General features: G+C 30.3%; 1 protein-coding gene across 1 annotated transcript in view; it reads right to left on the bottom strand.

The window, feature by feature from the left end:
- Positions 1-23,020, bottom strand: part of LOC129961093 (uncharacterized) — a 130,784-nt gene that overhangs the window by 55,513 nt on the left and 52,251 nt on the right. Inside the window, exons 4-8 of the mRNA XM_056074913.1 lie at positions 12,166-12,348; positions 8,755-8,898; positions 8,422-8,604; positions 8,206-8,337; positions 1,102-1,290 (exon numbers count right to left, since the gene is read on the bottom strand). Of these exons, the coding sequence (XP_055930888.1) occupies positions 1,102-1,290; positions 8,206-8,337; positions 8,422-8,604; positions 8,755-8,898; positions 12,166-12,348 (831 nt within the window). The remainder of the gene's footprint in view (positions 1-1,101; positions 1,291-8,205; positions 8,338-8,421; positions 8,605-8,754; positions 8,899-12,165; positions 12,349-23,020) is intronic.

The following is a 23,020-nucleotide window of genomic DNA, read 5'->3' as shown; positions in this document are numbered from 1 at the left end:
ACGTGCATGCACGAGGGTAATCCAGAAAAAAGTTTCGTTTAGCGCCATAAAAAAAAAAAAGGAAACAATGATTTGGAACTTAACCTTTATTAAATAATGGACTATTGTGATCACATTATTTTTCGACATAAGTATCACCATTGCTTAGGCATTTATAGTAGAGCGGCGCGAGCGTTTCAATGTCCTCATCAAAGAACGATGCCGCCTATAATTGCAACCATTGGGTAACAACGGATCTGACCTCGTCGTCATCCTGGAACTGCTTGCCAGGGACTTCAAGTGCTTGAAAAGATGAAAGTCAGTTGGTGCGAGATCCGGGTTTAGGTGGAGGGGTAATCAAAATCTCCCCATCATAACTCCGTAAGGCATTGTTGTGCGTCATGCGCAGTATGTTGTCATGCATGAATAAGCAAAATTCCGACCAGGCCCCGACGATTATTGCGAGACGCTGTTTTTTAAGCGTGTTGCACTGATGTTCTTCGTCCGTTTCGCTGTTTGCATGCCTGCCATAAAATCCTCCAGCAATACTCCGTTTCGAATCCAGAACATTTCATGTACTTCATTGAAGTGACGCACTCTCCTTTTGAGAATTGCTTATTGCATAGCTTATTGCTACACAAATTTGTCTGAATTTCACAGGCTCAGGTGTTCTTCGCATTCAGAAATAGGATGACTGACCACATCTCTCGTGTGGCGGGATGCTCGATTGTTTTAAAATTTTTTAAATCTCTCCAAACAAGGGCCGCAGAAATTAGCGATCTGAAAAGGCGTTTCTTCGCTTTCCCTTCACTCGGCAAAAAAAAAAAAAAAAAAAAGACAGTACTTAAGTTTGAACTAAAGAACGCAGCTATTCCCAGTGGGGAAAATGGAAAACGGAACTTACTTTCTGGATTACACACTCATATTATATATATATATATATATATATATATATATATATATATATATATATATATATATATATATATATATATATATATATATATATATATATATATATATATATTGCAGCATCTAAGGAATAAAATATCGTGTTCATAAATAATATAATCTAACAGGTAAATATGCCGATAAATATTTATAAAATTTGAAAAAGATTACCTTTGTAATAATTCGGAACCTGATTTTCGAAAAATACCAAAGTTGGCAAATTTTCAGCTTCTATTCCATAATCTTGTGCTAGTTCAGTATCGTCTATTTTTACAAATGGAATGCCTAATTTGTCGGCATCATCATCAATATTTTCCAAATTTTTCAAAATTTCCATACTATTTTCATCGTCATTGTCATCTACATATAATTTAAATTCATTAGACACAATATGATCATTTCATTACAAATTTGTAGAAGTAGTATTTAAATAAGCTAGTATGAAAAATTAATTCCAATCATTATAAAATATCTCTGAAAGAATCTAATAAAAATTTCAGTAAAATGAAAGTGAATGTACATGTGTCAATAAATGAAAACAAATGTTTAGTAAATAAAAGTGAAAATAAACAAAATTTAATTAAAAATGTTATAAAATGGTAATCTATTAATAAGAAAATACCTTAGAACCACATTTCAGCTATGAATGGAAATATTATCTTTAAAAGGAGTAAAAAAATGTAAAACAAAACCGAGTATGTATGCACATATATGTATCTGAAAATATTAGCAATAAAAATTTAGAATTTAAATCAAGCAATAGTTCATTTGAGATAGAAAGAATAACGGGTGTTATTTATTATAACCACTAAAAGCAAAAAATTCAAAATTAACAATATTACTAACATTTTTGTAAGGTAATTATAGTCGTAGGTAACAAAAATAAAAATAATAATTTTTTATACATATATTAGCAAATCATTCTGGCTGTATCATAATAAAAATCATTATTTTATAAAAAAACATTTTTTTGGTAGGACCAACAAACATTGTAAAGTGAATCAAACAAATAGAAAAATAGAAAAGGAATTCGATTACAGAAATATATTCACATTTACAGTATATTCACTCTAATAGTGGGCTAACAACTAATTTCCAAACTGTTTTAGCTTGAGGAGGAAAAAATCTTTATAGTAAATAAAAAATATTATTTTTAATGGCTTTTGGATCAATAAACATATTGCTGATAAAATTAAGAAATATATTTTTTTACAGCCCTCTGGTGTTTAATTTTTTTAGTAAAAATGTTTATATCCATATATAAACAGTAAATAAATTTTCACAGTTTTATGACTGAAACTGGCCAAATAACAGCTGTTTATAGTAAAAATGAATGATATACAATTATCATTATTCACAAAATCCATTATTCACAAAATATAAATGAAAATTAATACAATTAAAAAATGATAAAACGATAAGCGGCAAAAAAAAAATGATAAAACGAAGAATCTCAATTATAATAAAATGAAATATTATTTTAAATGAAAATATAATCAACAATTTGAAAAACTTTAATTAAAAATAAATTGATTATAAAATTTGCCCGAAGCGGCATTCTTTGGCTGAAAAACAGAAATGTATTTGAGAAACGAATTCCTCTTTCATATCATGCAACACTGTAAAGAAGTTGATTTACCAAACCTACTTTATTTCTGGATTCTCTTTCGTAGATTTTATTTCTTAAAAAAATAATAATAAATTAAGTTAAGGAATTGAAATTTGGGGATCGCGAATTCACTCACAAAGATCCCCCGATCCAATAATGTTATTTCTAAAAAAATTAGTGAGGAAAACACATAGTTGAAGAGATGAGTGTGATGCCGCTTCATCATGTTAAAACCAATCCTTAACAATCGCATAATGAAACGGATTTGTTCAACATTTCCTTAGTTTAAATGTGACGTCAACCTCCAGGTAGCGCTACTAGTTAGTTTACAGTTGTTATTTTTATTTTCATATAAACATGTTCGGTTAGAATGTTAACACAGATGTAACCTCGCTGAGCTCCTTGTATCCTAGAAGACAGAAAAATCACAAGGACCGGATTAATTCCTTTAGGGAATCTCGGGCAATATAATCTTGGTCTTTTTTTTTTTTTTTTCCCTCGTCTATAATTTTTAACAAAATTTACACACTTTGATTCAAACAAAATTGTGAGCACATTAAAAGACCAAAAGTGTGAAGCATTCTATTTCTTTTCTCTCTTTAGCTGTTCTTTTTTGAGTGTTGTTTAATAATATAAACCGAAGGAAATTTCGTATTATCGAATAGATTTTAATTACTACTTTACAACTGGAATATTCGAATGAGGATCGATAATATGGCCTTCCACCTGATCGTATGAAATCCCGCTATAACAATTTATTTCATGAAAACAGAAGACAGATTCTTTACAATAAAGAAAATTTAGAAGTATAAGCTTTCATTAATTCTTTCAAGCATGGCGATTTCCTAAATCACTTATGTTAATGTATTAATTAATTTTTAATTGAAACTTTTATTAATTTTTAAGCCTCTTAAAGAAGACGGTTTAAAAATTGAACCACAAAGTATAAAATGCTTTGATATAAGTGATTCACAAAATAAATTACTATCGCTTGAAACAGTTCATGCCAACACATCATACAATATATCAAGCTGACATTTAAATAATTTTTTTTATCCATCTGTTCAAAGTTTAAACATTTGGTATAGTTATCAACAGTATTTCCTAAAAATAAGTAACATCTGCTGGAAACAATTATTAAAGTAATGGCTCTACATGTATGAATTTTTGCTCATTTTATTCCAGTCAATAAGCATTTTATTTGACTTTGAATAAATAATTTTCCTAAGATTCTATTGATACTTTTTGAAATTTTCTATTGAATTGATCGTCTAATATTTTATTTGATTTTTTATTGAAGTAGTTGACAATTTTAAATTTCTTTCTTCAACGAAACAATTTGTTTTCCTTGTTTTTGTAAAACAGATTGAGACTCAACATGAAATATTACATTCTTATCAGACGATCAATTTCTGTTTTGATGGCGATAACTTATTCAGAGTTAATTTAATAGTGGTACAGTTTTTTGTTTCCATATTTTTTTATGGGAATACCAAGCAATCCAAATTTTCAAATTACAAAAATAACCGCTCTCGCTGAAGTGCTGAGGACAAATTTTAGAATTTGCATGTTAAAGGTATCTTTTCTTCTTTATTTGAAAATACAAATTTTCCTAAGACCAGGATCTTTCGGAAATAAATATAAAGAAATGCGTTTGTCTTCTAAATTTCTTCAATGAATCTAACATCTGACAACAGCACAACCAAGCATTATTTTAGTTTAAAATCCTTCCATAAACATTAATACTTGGTTCTGCAACAAGCTGCTTTTAGCTTACGAACCAAAAGGAAAACTCAAAGACACCTTTTTTGCAATGAAGTAACCATCTCAGCTGCATCAAATGAAGAATATTGATAAGAAAACATAATTGCCCTTTTTTTTCCCAATTAGGAATACAGGGAGAAAAAAAAAATATTTTGGGTCCAGATTTTTAAAAAGATTATATTATTTATTTTCATTCACTGAAGGATATATATATTTCATTCACTATAGGAAAGAGAGAAAGGGGAAAAAATTCACAGGCAGGCAAAAACTCACAGGTATTGGCCATGCATGGTTCATTAATGGTCCTTGGTGCATTAGGTAGGTAGATCACTTCAATGGCTGACACGTTACGGATCAAGCGAAAGCAGTGAACTTCTGGAGTTCGGCGTTAAAGGTAGTTAATGTTCCAGGAAGTGGTCCTAAGCGTTTAAGTCCTGCCCAGCACAATAGTAAGCACCGAAGCTGGGTATGTCCAGAATCGATGGTTTCTTTGTCTGTTGGGTTCGGTGGTGAACATTTCTGTCGGGCCCCGAAAATTTGTCGTACTCGCTCAGGTATTTTTTTCCTGAGGGTCAATATTTAGATTTTTCTAGGTTTTTTTTATTGTTAAAGCTGCCAATGATACGCTGAAAATTATATTTCATAGTTCGATTTACAAAATAATTAGTATGGTTGTTAAAATACAACAAATCAAGAAATGCTTCTCTGCTGACAAAATAATGAAATAAAAAAACTTAAAGATGCCACGAGCTATCAGTCTTTCTTCATAATTCTTACAATTTTTCTTAATGTATAAGCTTTATAAAGGATTTACAGAATGATCAAATGATTCTGAATCTGCTAAATTAGAGGCTTTGAGATTCCAAACTGTTTGCGCAGTGGAAATAATTAAAATTAAGCAGGACGGAAAGCTCCTTGTAAAAAAAAAAAAAAAAAAAAAAAAAAACCGCACATTAAATTTACATTTAATTAGCCTGTCTTTTCAAAACAGCTGAAGGTGCACATTGCAAATGCCCAGCCTATCTTTGTATTCCAATTCCAGTAAAGTTGGTATACAAATTCGGTGATACAGTGCAAAATTGTCATGGTAAGCAGGCATGCATTCATTGTTCTAAAATAAAGCATGGTAATAAAATAAGTTCATCATTATCTCCAAAGTGCACTATTTGCAATGGAGCTTATCCTGCTTTCTTCAAAACTTTTCCTTTGGCCCATTTGTAGCTTTGTAAAAAGTTTCAATCCAGATAAGTAGGATCTAAATGTTGGAGTTCTAATTGCCACTTCTTTGCCTGCCAGAAGCAATATGTACCAGTCTACTGATATTTCTATTGCATCGTTTCAAGCTTTGTCATCCTTTAACGCACTTTCTGAACAGCCGATTTCTCTCCCGAAGATTAAAAATTCTGACCAAGATATCACTACAAAAAGTTCTAGTAAATGAAAGAAACAAATGATGGGGGGGGGGTGATAAGAAAGCTCGTTTAGATGACATCGAAAAGAATAGGGATGTTCTCTGGCATAGTTGATTGCCAAAATTTTGAAGAAACAAACCTTATTTTGCATGATATAATAAAAAGAGAAAGCCAGCGTTGATGAGCACCTCAAGAATGGTTGTTCTACTCAAATCAAATCCCGTGGCTTCGTGTATATTAGCTCCAAACACTTCACAGCAATGTTGCAGCTGGAATCTACATTTACTCATTGATTTTTTTTTGTTTGAAGTCTTTACCTATCATCAAATAAACACATTGCCCAAAAATTGGGAATATCTGACAGAAATTTTCATTTCATCATCCATCATCAATTCGATTACAGTACATTGTGTTCTTGATAGATCCGAACTCACTACCTTCTAAGCGCAAAAGAGAAGAATTGCTGCAGATATTTGTACTTTCTTACAGAATTATGCTGTGGAATGCAATGATTTATGAAGGCACATTAATATAGATGATGAGACTTGGCTGCATCATTTCACCCAAGAACAGAAGTAAATGCCGCTGATATGGTGATACTAATTATCACCTTTAGAAAAAGAATCAAAGTCGTTCAAACAGTAGGCAAAGTCATGGCCATTGTCTTCGGAGTTGAGTATGGAACTGCATGGGATTCGTGAACACCATATTTATGTGGAAGAACATAAGAATTATTGCTCAGTCATACTGTAAAAAAGCAAGAGTTTTTGTAAAATATCAAGAGTTTTATGTGAAGCTGTAAAGAACAAAAGGTGTAGAAAGTTAAGCAAAGAAACAGTGCTATGTTACAACAATGTAACACTTCTCATAAAGCACACAATCTCTCATAAACCACACTATTTCTCTGTCTAATTACTAAATTATTAATATCAATTGGATAATTAGATAAAGAAACAGTGTAGCTTATGCCTATCCCACTGCATTATAGTGTCTTTCTAAATAGAGTATTTTTGACCTACAATCTTAAAGCGTAGTTTTTTTTTTTTTTTTTGAGGGGGAAGGAGATAACCACAAATCAACATGATTTTTTAAAAATATATCTGTTTTGGACAAAGTAGAACTGTAGAATATACCATTTATTTTTGTCGTTAGGTATATAGATTCTATACGGGAGATCAATGAGTTTTATTCCATAAACGTTAAATTAATCAATTAAAAATTAAGAATCCTGTTTATTTACAATATTGTTATGCATTGAAAAAAATTAAAATAGATGAAAAAGAATGCACTATCTCTATTTACATTATTAGCCTATTATTAATATTATTAACAAATGTGAGAATGAATGAACATGGAAACGTGGAGGAAATGTGCACGAACAGCTCTTTAATGAGTGCAACTTAGAAATTTTCTTAAATTTAACACAAACATTATTTACAACAAAAAATGCACCATTGGCAGATAAATTCAGTGGGGAGTTCTCGTAGAAAACAGTACATCACAGTTTTATGTGCGAAACTGTTGCGGGAGATTACAAAAACAGCTTCTAATAAGAAATGTATCCACCCCTAGTTGCAATGCATTGGTGGCATCGATTTTCCAAACTGAGAATTAAGTAATCGGAAGCAAAGACCCGATACGGAGTAATCACTGTTCTAACTCGTCTAACGATCTTGAAGGATGACTTAAAGCAGCAAGCTGTCTTCCAAAATAGTAACAAAGATACTCTATCGGATTCAAGTCTGGTGATCGAGTTGGTCATTCTATTTATTAAATAATGTGATCTTCAAGACGGTTCTTAATAAACCGAACGTGATGCAGTCGCGTATTGTCTTTCATCAGACGAAAATCATTACCAATAGCAGTGGCATATGGGCGGATACAAGGATCACGCAAAAGACAAGAAAAATTTTAAATAGTTGTGTATTTTGTATAAATAATTTAACAGCTAAGAAAGCTAATATTCCAGGTGATCAAGCTGTACACCAAATCCAGTTAGTTGAAATATAAAGCCCGGCTTTCATTGGGAGAAAAGTTCTTCATAAAATCCAGACATTCAGTAATCCAGTAATTCATAAAGCTTCTATATTTGTTTTTTTATTTGAAACGAAAATGGACTACTTCCTACATTCAATCAATTTAAACCATTTCATCACATTTCAAAAATTATTGTAGCTATAAATTCCCTTATTCAAAAGCTTCAAATATGTTAAAAAGTAATATTATTAAAAGAATGATAAACTGCGTTTTATTACATTTATATAAATAATACCAGATCATTTTTTCATTTTAATGTAAGAGCCATTAAAAGAAGGAAAACAAATTCCTTCAATAAATTTCTATCAAATAAATTATCATAACTAAAGTATTTAAAGAAAGGACTTAAATTAATTAAATACATTCCACTTATATACTTCTATATTCAATACGGATATAATTCTTTTGCTAAATTTTCACAATTAAATAAATGTACTTCGTAAATTTACTTACAAAACAACACAACAAGCTCATGTGTTTTTTTAATCATATGTTGAAGTACTCGATCTGTGACGTCTTCAATTTCATCAGATTTTGACTGCTTGATCAACCAATCTAAAACATCTTCTTCCTTCGTTAAATCACCTTTAGTCAAAATAAAGATGCATTTCAGAAACAGTAATTTAGAATAAAAAATACTCCAATTGTTAATAATTTTTGCTCACTTACCTTGATAAAAATTTGGCATTTTATTTTCAAAATAAACTAATGAAGGGAGAACTTCAATGCCGAATTCAGAAGCAAGCTTCCTATCATCTATTTTGACGAAGGGTATTCCATTTCGATTAGCATCATCATCAATGCTTTCCAACTCTTCGAGAATTCTTTGGGATCTCCTGTTTTCAATATCATCTAAGATATAATATTAAATATTATAAGCGCATTTAAAAACTTTCAAAGCAACTGATTTCTCTTTTGAAATATTACAACAGTCAAATCATCTAGGATTATTATGTCATCATGTACGTACAAAAAAGAGTCTAACTAACTTTTGATACTTACAAAACAGTACTGCTAAGTATGGAGATTCCTCGATTAATTGCATTAAGGAATTAGCAGATACATCTTCAATTGCATCAATTTCATCGCCCAAATCTTGGAACTCGAAAAGATAGTTCAGAACTTCTTCTTCGTTAAACAAGTCTCCTATTTATTTACAAAAAATTGCACTTAATAAAAAAAAATTATAATTTTACGAAAAATCTAATATATATATTCATCTTTTAAATACTGTAGGATATGAAGTTTTTCTTTATTGCTGCAATTTTAGACAGTGAAATATAACTCGGGAGTCAAACTATAAATAATCACAGTTTATAATTAATCAAGTGCAAAGTGCAAAAAAAATCTTTGAAAATGATAAAAATTATTGCTTCAATCTTGTTGCAATAAATTCACTTGTTTAGCATTAAAATAAATGTGTAAATCAAAATTAATCACATTAGTTGAAAAAAAAAGTAATAAGACTGTTTTTCTACTATAATAATAAGAGTAACAGTATTTATTTTTATACTCCATAAATCTACTATTATTTCAGTCTGTCCTTATAGCATAGAAGTGCACAGATTTAAACTTAGTGAGCACAGACGCCTCTTGAAAAATCGTAATATACAAGCCAACAGTATGTTACTTAAACTTTAGGTAAAAGAGCATTTACCCAGTCAGATAGTGTGCAGAAGCCCTATCCAATGAAGGCAACAAAAATGATAAAAAAAAAAAAAAGGAAAAGTATTTGAAAATCTCACACATTTGTATATCTTGCGTACCACAAACTTGGCTGTCAAAATGCTGATTAACTTTTTTCTTTGCCATTTGGCTCTAGACGTTGTATTGAAGGAAATAATATTTATATATTATAGATTTAGAGTTATAGAGATTTTATTCCCTTTTTACTATTTATGTATGTCAGATTTGGGAACACTAGATTTGTATATAGATAAAATGACTTAATTACACAAGCAAATGCAAAAGTTTGTATGATCTACTTGTTAGGAATATACAAGATTCTAAAAAAGTTTTGAGTTACGAAAAATTTCACAGCTTAAAGAACCAATTCCCAACATACTTTCAAAACATATTTATGTAAGAACCATCTGGGCTCACGGAATGACTCTAAGGCATGTTTCAGTATTAATAATACTCAAAATGCACGTTTAAAATGCAGCTGAATACTCTTCTTTAAAATTCTGAAATCAATCCATCCTCACTGATTGTTTGGAAAAGTGGTTGCAGAGCTAGAAAAACGTTTTATCGAAAATAGATTCAATCACCATAGATTAACCAATTTTACAGTATTCTGAAGCAGTAGCTTAAGTGTTACACCATATGTAAGCAAATGGTTTGAATATTTGGAATTTTCGCTTGAGCTGCGTTAGAGTAGTTCATCAAATGTTTCTTGCAATAGAACATTTCTTTTACACCAAATTTCGTCAATTATTTCGTCAACATGGAAGTAATTACTTTTACATTACACGGGACAGCTACTTCACACTTTACCATGTAAACATGAAGAAGTGTAGTTGGGCCCATACATGGCCCTTAAAAGTGTTGGAAACTTTTTACAAGGAAGAGGATTCTATGATAGCGTTTCTAATAAATTATTTTGAAGGCCATTTCCAATGTGAGGCAAATAAAATGTTTTTAGCAGTATGATCCCGATTAGTAACAATAAGCATATTGAATTAAGAAGAATTTACAACTTAATAAAATATACTACATGAATTTCAAAGCAATATTACGACAATGTTCGCTTTTATTGATACGTAAGATCCGTCTTCACTGGTACCCGACTTTTTTGCATAAGACTATGTCAATTACCACGAAGCTATATCTGTAGAAGTCTTTGCAAGGAATCGTAACTGATATTATAAAATTTAGCTATCTCAAGCTAAAATGGAGTGGCATAGCTAAGACAGATTCAACCAGTAAAGTAATATTCGGAAGAGAAGACATTAAAGCTGCAACATCGCAGCTTTTCTAGAGAATAGTAACGCACACTGTTTATTTACCTGACAATTTACAAAATCTTTTGCATTCGAACTTGCAAACAGTATTCATTGCTTTAATTCATAGCAGCGGCGTTATGGAAAAAAAAAAGAAAGAAAAAAGCGTTTTATGAAGTTTTGAACATAGCTTCTGAACTACGAGTTGGCAGGCTTGACAATCTATATTTTGTTCTTAATATACTCATTCGTCCAGTAGTATATCTAAACCAAGGAACCACTGCTCATATTGACAACACCTGCACACATTTTAAATCAAAACTCATTGCAGTGGTGAAGTAACTGTTGTTTCAGTTGAATGAATCGCCTCAGCACCAAAGTTGTATAACTGAAAAGATACCGGATGGATGAAATGCATTTTAAGAAAAGTAATTTTTAATGTTTTTTTTTCGCTCTTGTTTACCGGCAAGAAATTTTCAAACAATCCTGTCAATAAGGAGCTTTCATTTTGCAACTCACTAGCTACCTGATTATCACATGTAAAGATTAGTAGAAAATGTTGATGTACATATTGTCCGTATCACATTAGAAACATATGAAAAGGATAAATAGCAGGCTGTCATTAGCAAAGAAAATGTTCTTTTTGTTATTACTCCGGTCGGTACAGATATTCTCATACACAAAAAAAGAAGAAAAAAAAAAAAATCCGTCATTGATAGTCAACGACTCTGTAGGTTGGCAGATTTCTAATCAGAGCGATTGCAAAATTTTCAATTATGTTCCTTCATGTGATTAGTTTTTGCGACATAATTTCAGGATTCTATGGGAAGGGAAAATTGAAAGCGGTACATTTATTCAGCAAGAATGACTGTAAGATATTATTGAAAGGCCTTGAAAATAAACAACTATTATAATCGTAACGCTCGTTGTTTCAAGCATTAATGCAATATATGAAGTGACTCCACGAAAGAATGGAAAACGTGTCTTTTAAATAATTTATTCATGATTAGAGATTAGAATAAATAGTTTCGCCATATAAAAATTCCAAATTAGTAAAGTAGTTGAGTAAGATTAAGATCAGAATATTTCACCATCATCATTTATATATTATTTCCAATTTATTTGTGAAACATTTTAGTGACAAATGTTTATTACATAACAAATCAACTGGCTCATTAAATTTATACCCCTTACATTGATTTATGATATAATACTTCTAAAAAAATTTGCAACATAACTGCCTAAAGATATAAATGTCATCTAGCTTATTTTATATATATTGCTTAATTTTTAAAGATAAAAAATTATGACCAGAAAATAAGAAAAACGAAGAATAAACACTGGGATATATATTTTACGGAGGGAAACTATTATTTATCTGTTAAAGTGAAAATAAAAAAAAAGAAAACTAATGTGAAATATATTTAAAAACAATTAATTAAAAGATAAATAAAATCCATGAACATTTTACCGTCATACAGAAGAGGAATTTTTTTTCGATAGTAAATCAAAGCAGGCAGTTTGTCTAATCCATATTCAACTGCTAAATTTTCATCAGCTATCTTGACAAAGCCAATATCTTTTGCATCAGCCTCATCATCAACATTTTCAAGAGCCTGAAGGATCTTCTCTGATTCTTCATTATCTTCTTTATCTAAGTAAAGAAAAACTCTTATAGCTATATTTTATAGTTTTATTTGACAGTTATTACTCTCCACATCCATAAACAAAATTTATAAGCCCAGTTTTATATAATGTGTTGATTGATTAAAACCATTCATAAAATAAAAAAAATAATAAAATAATTCATAAAACATATAAAATTTAAGTACAAGAAATTTTTCTAAGTTTTCTTTAGTAAGTATACTGAAATAGGAGAAAGGAATTAAATAAATATGAAGTATCTATTGGGTAAAAAACAAAAATCTCATTCCATTTTTTTTACTACACAACAGAACTTTGAATAAAATGATTCGTCCCACAAAGGCAAAAGTTCTCTTGTGGTTCCTGTTTCTTTCTAAGAATGACATATTAAATTCGAAATTTGCAGTATTGAAAAAAAGAAAGCTTCACAAAGGTTAAGATGCATGTACCTAAAATACTTTAACTTCATTTAGTCAAAGGTCAAACATTAAATGCAAAATGATACATAAATTAAAGACATTTTTCGCTTCATTTTTATCTGAAAGACATATTAAAATTAAAAGATATAACCAGAAAATTCAATATGCTTTAAACAAGAATTTTTCTTCGGGCAAATTTTGGAGTGCAATCGTAGCAAAACTGTTGTTCAAGAAAACAATGGAGGGGGAAAAAGGGGGAAAGAATAATCGATTGGTACATAGCCAAAATGATCATTACCTATGCAGCATGCTAAGAAGAAGAAAGAGTACTTTCTCTCCTTGATACATTCCATTTTGCTAAAAGCACTAAACAATTTTGATCGTAAACTGAATCTGAATAATTTATAACTCAAAAATAACTTTTCACCTTCTTTTTACGTTGAGATTTCAAATTTTATCTTGAAATTACGATTAAAGAATGTAATAACAATTAATTTCATATATGTTTTCGTCAGATAATCGCATTCTTAGTACATAATGTTATTGAAAAAAATATTTGAAACAGATTCGGTGTTGCAGATTTTCAATTTCAACTGACAAGTCATTTCATTCAAATTAGCAGTCATCTATAATAATATAAAAATTCAGCTGCGTCTCTTCAATGCCACATCAATTACAAGAGAATAATTTTGATAAATTGATGACGGAAATAGCAGTAAGTTTGATTTCTGCTCTTCCTGGCTTTATTAGTTTTCCACAAATCAGGTCATTCAGTCTGAGATTTTAAACATGAAATACAAGTAAAGTAAAATTTCTTATTTCTAAGAAAAAAATATACTTGAAGATAACTTAATAGCACACCTCAAGCTATCAGATTAAGCTCTTCATGAATTTTTAATTTATGTTATAACAAGAGTTGTTGAAGTCATGAAAGTTTATACAAGCAAATATCGTAGATATTGCGCCACATTCACTTTTATATACAATATTATTTAAGCAGAAATTCAGTATACATAAATACTGTAATAACAAAGTGTTAACATTATTCTAATATTTTCTAATTCACTAATTTGCATTTTTTTACAAATTTATTTATTTGCCATCTTTAGTTAATAACATTTTTTAATCGACCTGACCCCCCCCCTTCCCGTCAACATAGAGATCATAAGTAGCATGATATATAGTGAAAAACTTTATTTCAAAATTAAAATGGAAATAAATAGTCACTATGGTCACATATTTAGGTCTCACGAAATGGGCATTAAATTTGAATTTTTTTAATGAAAATTGCAGAATTTTAATTAAAAGAAACCTGCATAGAAAATAAAATTTAGTTTTTAAGTACAAAAATGTAGAGTTTAGAAAACTAATTTACAGTTAAAAAATTTATATCTGTCATGTAAAATTTAGGTTTCCTCAAATAACCAAAATTATTAATACTTAACAAAATAAGATTCTATCGTTGCTGATTTTATTTCTTTCTAATCTATTTTTTATTAAAAAATAACTGAAACCATACGAATAGAAACTATTTCAACAATGAATTGTTTTTACTAGATCTAACTTAATTTTTATTTTAAGAAATTAAGCCTACTTTTGGAATTACAGAAATAAAATAAAACTGAAAAAAAGAATTTTATTAAAAGAAAAAAATACTGAAACATCATTCGATATTCAAAAATACTTTATATCTTATTTGTTATAGAAAATATAATTTGTTTCATGTTTATTCCTGCACTGATGTAGTAGCAGATGTGATGTTTCATTTCAAACATTGGAAAAAAATTTCTGTCCAACAATCTATCTGTCAGTTTGAAATCATAAATGTGCTTAAAAAATTAGACAGAAGACTAAAAATGTGCTGCTGTCATATTTTTTTGGTGTGCGAAGAAGTTTTATTGTTTCAACAATTGATTCTAGGTCTTGCTTGCTTAATTTAGTTATGAGAGATGGTTTTATTTTCATTGTACCCTGTCAATTAATAATATCTATGTAGCCCTCTGCTTCAAAACTAAGGTTTGAGGAGGTTTGAAAATCCACTTTTTTTAAATATTTGTTTATAGAGGTTTTTATATTTTTTTGCTCGCCAGATATCTAATTTCTTGGAAATCAAAAAAAAAAAAAAAAAAAACTCTAAGAAAGATATTTTAAGTGTACCATAAAAAGATTTCTTTGTAGGGTTATAGCTTTAAATTCACCTTCTAAGCATTTGATACATTGCGCTATCTTAAAAATGTTTTGTGATGCATGAATAAATCTTGGATGATATTTTATCTTAAACCATAAGGGAGGGGGCATAATCTCTCATGACAAATTTAGCAGGTTTTTTCAAATGCATGGTTGGAATAAGTGATGTAATACATAAACATAAAATTCAGTTTGCCATTTCTCAGCCATCTACATAGAAAAAATTTCTATGGCTTTTGCTTGTCAATTGTAGAGATATTCTCTTATTATTGCAGCCTGACAAGGGTATTTCTGGTCTGTTCTTAGTTAATTAAAACCTACCACAGGAAACAAAAAAAATTATCTATTTTCACTCAATAATTGGTAAATTTTTAAAACATCTTAAAATTTTTCTTAGTGGACCATTAAAAGAAATGGGCCTAAAAATTGGATCGCCGAAGCAACCATTAGTTTCCTTAGAGGCAACTAGTTTAAATGAAGCAAATAAACTGCTGCTTGTACTGGTTGTTTTAAAGCATTTTTGAAAAAATGAATTGAACTATTAGAGGCTTCAGTATTCGTTGCAACCATCACAACTAAGAGTTTTGATATTTACTTTCCTCATCAATACAGTTTTCTTGCCTACATTTTAGTACTGATGATACTATGCATTTTACAGAGTCACTTTCTGGAATTACGTGCCCAAAGTCTGTTGAATCTGATTCTTCAACCAAAGATATGTATTCTGCTAGTATAGTTACCTTGACAGATATACCACATATAATTTCTTTAAGAAAATCCATAAATAATTAAAACAAAAATTAAAAAAAGAAACGAAACTATTAAAATAACTCAAATTATAAACTTTTCTTTTTTTAAAAAAAAAGCAATTAGACTGCGCAAGTGCTGCTACATCTAAAAAATTAGAATGTACATAGCTTCTTCGAAGAAGAAAATTCCTGATGATTATAGTGAATAAAAATAGCATTGAAATAGGAATAAAATTGAAAAAATGAATCCGGCCTTAAGACTTTTTTCAAGAGTTATCTTCGGACAAGTATTCAAATGAGAAATTTTTACTGTGAGGGGCCAGAGAAATTTCTAGAAATTACTGCCTCGGGAACTGAAAATTCCAAAAAAATTGAGGTTTTAGGGAAAAAAAAAAAAAAAAAAAAAATACACGAACGTGCGCAAAAAAAAAAAAAAAAAAAAAAGAATTAAAAAAAAATTAAAAGATTCAAACATTGAAAATTTATGAAGAATCAAAACCAAACAATGAAACGGAAAATATCAAAATCAAATTAATTAAAAACATTAAATAACAAAGTTAGATAAGCATCCATAATTAAGAGAATTCTTCACACAGTTTAAAAGTAATTACCTACCAAAACGTTCAGAACAATGATAAAGGGAGGGGGACTTGCTTCAACCTTAAAAAACTAAATGTTTCACGCATAACACAATACAAAAATAAATAAATAAAACGATATCAAAATTTTTTAACATTTTTTTTAAATACCAAATAGCAAAAATAGAAAAAACGAAGACAGCGAAAAAAAAAATACCTCCATCTATTTGAAAAAAAAAGTATATTTATAATTTCTTTACTTATTTTTTTTTTTTCGTCTTTTCGATTATTAAAATAGAGAACAAGCATTTATTAGTTTAACTAATTCGAAGACAGTATTTCATTTTCTCACGAAAAAACTTCGGTTTATCATTTACTTCTAACTGATTCTCTAGCATTACAAAACATTTAAATCCGACAAAAGAGCACTTGTTGATTGAACTTCTACTCTATTGCAAATGGCTCTACGATCACATGGTTTCAAGGGGGGGGGGAGTTTTTCAGTGAACTAGAACCCTTGTTTCACTGAAAAACTTGAACTTCCAGGTTTTTCTTCACTATAAAAAGCATTTTCACATTTGGAACTTTGTGACCTTGAATTACTTCTGCTACTATATGAAACTGCTTTAGCATCTCACAGTTAGGGTGTTTGCTGGGGTGAGACTTCTATATTTAGCTCGGATAGCAAATACTTTTCTTTTCTTTTACTATGAGAAATATCACTGACTCCAATGACGCGTATGCGAGTTTTCATATGGCTCTGCTTCCAAAGAAGTGCGGAAGTGACATGACTGTGCAGTTATTCGCTATTTCATAAAATGATATTTTCTTCATTTCAAAAATGGAAAAATATATGTATTTGGTAAAAAAAAAGAAGTGTTTATATATATATATATATATATATAGCAGGAAATCTAAATTCTCTATGAAAGATATAGTTTCTTTTTCTTTCAATTAACATTTTAAACTTCCAATTGTTGCAAAGTGACCTCCATTTATGTTTTTATTATTTCGGAAGTCCTAAATATTTTCCAATTCAATAATTGTTTTTGGTAAATATAATGACACTTTTGATAGTCATTATATTTTTTTAGTAAATATAATAATTTTTTTTTATCAATTTGAAATTTTAAAATTAAAAAAGTTTATATTATATATATATATATATATATATATATATATATATATATATATATATAACCTACAAGGAAAAAGTCGGAAAGAACAGTCTAGGCAACTGCTGAGAAGAACGAGAATGAAGATTTGATTAGCCAAACTTTCCATTTAAAATAAATTAAGCAGATGGGAAACAAAGAGTAATTCCACACAAAACTAAGGAATAGAAAGTTGGAATTTTTCAAGACAAAAACTAAATTAAATACATATTTTTTTTTATTCTCAGCGAAAAACACAAAGAATCTCCAGAAAAAGTAAAATTTCAGTAATTTGGAAGGATGAGAGAAGAGTGTGACTAACAGGAACTTGCCTCCGCGGATACATAAAGTCCTCATTAGTATTATGAAAACATACGAAGACTGAGAAGGAAAAAAAATAATCCTGATCTGAAATTATTAATGATAGTTTCAGCAGACACATGATATAAATATATAGCACACAGATTAGAAACAGACACAGATTAGAAATGATCACAGAGTTCTTTATATTCGGCTGGCATTACGCATCAAAAACAGTTAAAATTATACAGAATGCATATGGAGTAGTATTAGATGAGTAGTATAGAGAATTTAGTAGATGAATTTTTCCATTTTAAAGCCCAACGAGAGCTATTTTGGGGCACATTTTAAACTGTGATTAAATAAACAGGATGATGCCTGCGCCAAAGCCTTTCTCCAAGTATCTCTAACAAAATAATGAGAGATTTCTTGATCCACGATGGGTTTAATGTTCACTAGACCTCTATACAAATTGCTCTTTGATAAAAATAAGTCTCGAATCCATGACTCTATCACATGCAGAAAAGAAATCGGTTTGATCGATTTCCTGTATAAAGTTCTATTTTGAATAACACGATGATTTCTGAGAAGAGACTTTTAAATTCTGAACTTAATTAAACAGCGGCGGTTACTTATAAGTAGTCACATCGTAAAGCCACAAAAAATTTTGACTAAAGATCAGAATACTAACGATCATGAATGGAAAATCTTCCGAGAAATTGGCATTTAAGTTCACAATCATTCGAGTACAAAGCTGCAAATTCACCATCAAGAGTCAATACCTTATGAAGAAGTTCATAAGATCGATATTTTCAGTCGCAAAACAGGTTAGAAGCAAGAAAATCGATGCCTGAGAATTGAGACAGTTGCATGAAATGTCAAATAATAGCTGAATTATATTATTATCACTATGAAGAGAATTCTATATCAAGCGTTCTTTAATCTTGAAATATTCCACATAAGTATAAAAGCTTTAATATCAATGCTATGCACAACGACATGATTGGAGAAAGATTCAGTTTAGCTACATGTAAGATAGATTCTTCTATTAGAAGAAGGGAACCTTTTCTCTGGTCCACATGTTTCCAGGTATTGTATGATCCATTATAATACGATGCGCATGCTCAGACGTTTGGTATTTCAGATGCTATTTGGTCATGCTTCTATATATGCAAAATATTTAAGCACTTCGTTTACATTCACACTCAGTTGTATACTTGCATTCTCCAAATTCGTGCAGTGATGAGATTTGTTGAATGCTAGCTGGAAATCGAGGCTATACTGCACAATACTATCCACTGACTTAAACAATGTTGTCTATTGTCTAAACGTAGACAGTTTTGGGCCCATATTCCATGGCAAATAATATCTTGAGTGCTTCTGCCATATCAGCAACATACACAGTTACATTTAGAATTTCGCCGGATATTTTCTGAGTATCCAATATTATATTACGCAAGAGCCTTTTTAATATCAACAATCAGGAACATAAATTTGCTATGGAAATAATTCACAGAAATTTCTAATCAAGGATACTGAATGAAAACAGACTTTCAACAAATTTTTGGTGGGACGTAATTAAAATAATATTTCAAATTTACAGTATTTTTAAATTTATCTAATAAATATACGATATATGAAACAAGCAAATAAATATTATATAATACCAATCTTATTGTTCATCATTAAAACATATTCAAAAGCTCTTTAGTTATAATTTTAACAACTAGATCCTGTAAAAAAATTCATAGTAATAAAAAAAAGATACTTTAAAGATAAAAACATTCACTCTGTTACAATAAATTCTGTAAAAATATACATATAATTGTAAGTTATAAAACATACAAACCTTGATGTGATGTTTTAGTGTCTGTCACAAGTTTTTATGTGATGCTTGAGGGTACTACATGCAGCACTTTCACAGCAATTCAAACTTAAGATTTTTGATCATGCATTAAATACAGCGTCATGCTTCATGCTTGAATATTTAAAAGCAAATAAATTAAAAGACACACAGTATAAGAAAATATTTAAATACATACAAAAACATATATAATAATATTTTATTATTCTTCTTAAAAAGGAAAAGAATAACATTTTACCAAACTTCATATAACGATAGTAAACATCAGCGCAGTTTTGAATGCCATGAATGTTATAAAATTAATAATAAAAATTCCTGCGCATGTCAAAACATATAGAAGATATTTCTGCTCCTAATTCACGCAGAAGAATTCGCTTAGTACTTGTTAAGTCTAAATTCCAAATATGAAGCAAAATAAAAATTAGGAACCTTGCACTAATTAATGAAATGTAATAATCATAGCTAGATTAAGTTTAAATGATGACTGAATGATAATCAAAGGAATAGATGAATATAATTATCGTAAGAAAGCAGAATTTGATTTCAGTATGTATTTATGATCATTAAGGCTAACTAATTTCTATCGACTGATTTTTCAAAAACTACATTTGATTTAGTACCACTTTAAATTTGAATCTGATTAATAAATTTAAAAAATCACCATAAAAAGAAATATACAATACCAATACTTCTTGTCGGTATTTCTTAGCGTTGGTGATTCGATACACAAAACTTACAGTTCACGATATTACAAGGAAAAAAAAATTAAGGGCACTTCTAGTATTTTAAACCACGCTGGTAGCACGAGTATTACATTCGGAATGTCCGCACTACAACAACGTGATGACATCTGATCCTTGATTGGATTTCAGGATCATTCACACGATAGAACTTCACGCATTTCAATCGCAAATCTGAAATTCTGCTACTAGACTGATGCTGTCGGTTGTGCAAACAGCCACGAACAAAACAAAATTGTATTGCATTTAAGTAAATATGTACATGCACCTATACGAAATTAAATTTTCCAATAATTACACAATTACTAATTTAAAAAAAAAAACTATTTTTTGAAAAAGCAGGGAAATTAGCGTGAAGCGACTTAAGTTTTTCTAAGAAAAAAATTAAAAAGTATAATATTAAATAAAACTACGTTTGCACAAATCATAAAAATATTAAATACTATGAGCGAAAACAATCGACAACTAGCAATTCTAATTTGCAAAAGCAATCTATAATTGAAAAGCAATCATGCGTAAGCTCATCTCATTTCACACTTTTAATACAACTTATCAGCTTGAATAAACAATTTTAAAAGAATGGAATAAAGTCGTCTAAATTTATTTCAAAGATGATAGGTTTTTAAAGCTTTGTGATGATGGTTCTAAAAAATACAAGTTGGTCTAGCATAATTAGCCAAACCCATGAGCTAAGAACTCGTAACAAAAGGTAAATATGGCATCTTTTAAAAGGCAAAGCAATCTTAGAACACCTAGATATAAGTCCGACTTGATTTTAATAAATAGAGTTGGTTGTTTTTTTAGAGGACTTTTGGGAGAAAACAGCCAACACTGTTTAATTTAGAAGGAAAAAAAATCAGCAGTATGTTTAAATGTCATAAGCAATTTACTGTTAAAGGTACAAAAGTCTGAAGAGTTTTTGAATAATGATATGTTAAGAGTACAGTCAAAGAATATAAGCAAACATCTTCTCTCATTCAACCAACCATATCCTATTAGGCCATTAGTGAGCTATTTTAAAACTCGTTTTTTCTTAAGAAGGAGCAATTACAAAATAATCCGACCAGATAGTAAAGGGAGAGAATTCTATGATTAAGTCATATAATCTATATACAGAGTAATATAATTAAAGTGACCTTATTTAGACCCCTCTAGAACCCGTTCCCCCCATCGGATTTTGATGAAACTTGGTATACAGGTTAAATGGACCATGGGAAAAAGATTTCTGCCATAAAAAATAGTTCAAATTTTCGCCACCAGAGGGCATTTTTAAATATTTCTTATACAAATTAGTGAAATCTATAAAGAGACTTGCAGTCGAAGCCCGAAAATCCTTCTGCATGCCTTTGTCATTGCTAATCATTCTCTTACAGACGAAAGATCGAGCTTTATTGGTAAAACTGGGTTACCAAAACAGCAAGCTTAGTTGCAAAGCGTGTATATCGCAGTTTAAGGGGATTGCAAAAAGAGCCTGTGTCGAAGAATGGTTTAATAAAGATGATTATGAAATTTGAAGAGACTAGAGACTTAGGTGTGTTGTCAGGAAAAAAGGCGGAAACCGGTTGCGAATGAAACTGTCGAAGAAGTCGCACTGATGGGATGAAAAGAGCTTCCAGTTTCAGCTGTTCTTCAGCAAGTGCTCGATCCGTGTCTCGTGAGTTGGCGAATCCATGGTCGACAATAAAAAAAAATTTGCGATCAATTAAAAAATAATATTCGTATAACATCGACGTAGTGCAAATGCTACCACCAAACACAATATAAATTTGCTTGCCGATTTTTGGCGAGAATGGAAATTGATGACGTTGGCACATTCGACATCAGATGAGACGTATTTTCCTTTAGATGGAGCTGTGAATAATCAAAATTGCCGCATATGAGGTATTTCACCTTCTAATGACCTGCACCAACAACCACGGCTCCAACAACAATTGATTACGTGACTGCACGGTGTAGATTTATTGCTGATTTTATCCTCGGACCGTTTTTCTTTGAAACTCTCACTTATCAAGGCCCTAAAACATGCTCTATTATGAGTGCACGATACAGCGAACCCCTTTGACAGCCAGCAATTCTTGCTTTACAGGAATAGCAATGTTTACAGATTACTGTCTCAATGCAAGATGGAGCAACTCCTCACATTCGGTGCCCAGTCAAGGAGCTGCTTCGCGCTAACTTTGGCGAAAATCGTGTAATATCCAGAGCTTTTCTGGATGCCTAGTCTTCTCGTTCACCCGACTTAAATCCCTGTGATTTCTGATTGTGGGGATTGCTAAAGACCATGTTTATGGAGGAGTAGTAGGACATTACCCGAGTTGAAAGCCAGCATTACACGCCATGCTGCTGCAATCCCTTGAGGGTTGCTTCGCGCTACCATTGAAAACACTATAATGCGCTTTGAACAGGTAATTGATGTCAATGAAGCACAAGCTAAGTGCATTAATTTTAATGATTCTGGCAGATTTTTTTCTCCTTCTTTAAACGCCATAATTCCCCCTGGTGGTCAAAATTTGAACTATTTTTTATTGCAGAAATCTTTTTCCCATGGTCCAAATAACGTTATATACCAAGTTTCATTAAAATCCTATAGGCAGAACGGATTTTAGAGGGGTTTGAATAGAGTCACTTTAATTATAATCACCCTGCATATAAAACGCCAATGCACGTGGTACAGGAATCATTATTAATATT

Source organism: Argiope bruennichi, chromosome X2 (assembly GCF_947563725.1).
Source record: "Argiope bruennichi chromosome X2, qqArgBrue1.1, whole genome shotgun sequence".
In the NCBI taxonomy this organism is placed as follows: domain Eukaryota; kingdom Metazoa; phylum Arthropoda; class Arachnida; order Araneae; family Araneidae; genus Argiope; species Argiope bruennichi.
The sequence above is the reverse complement of the archived record's forward strand: the minus strand, read 5'-3'. Positions and strand labels throughout refer to the sequence as shown.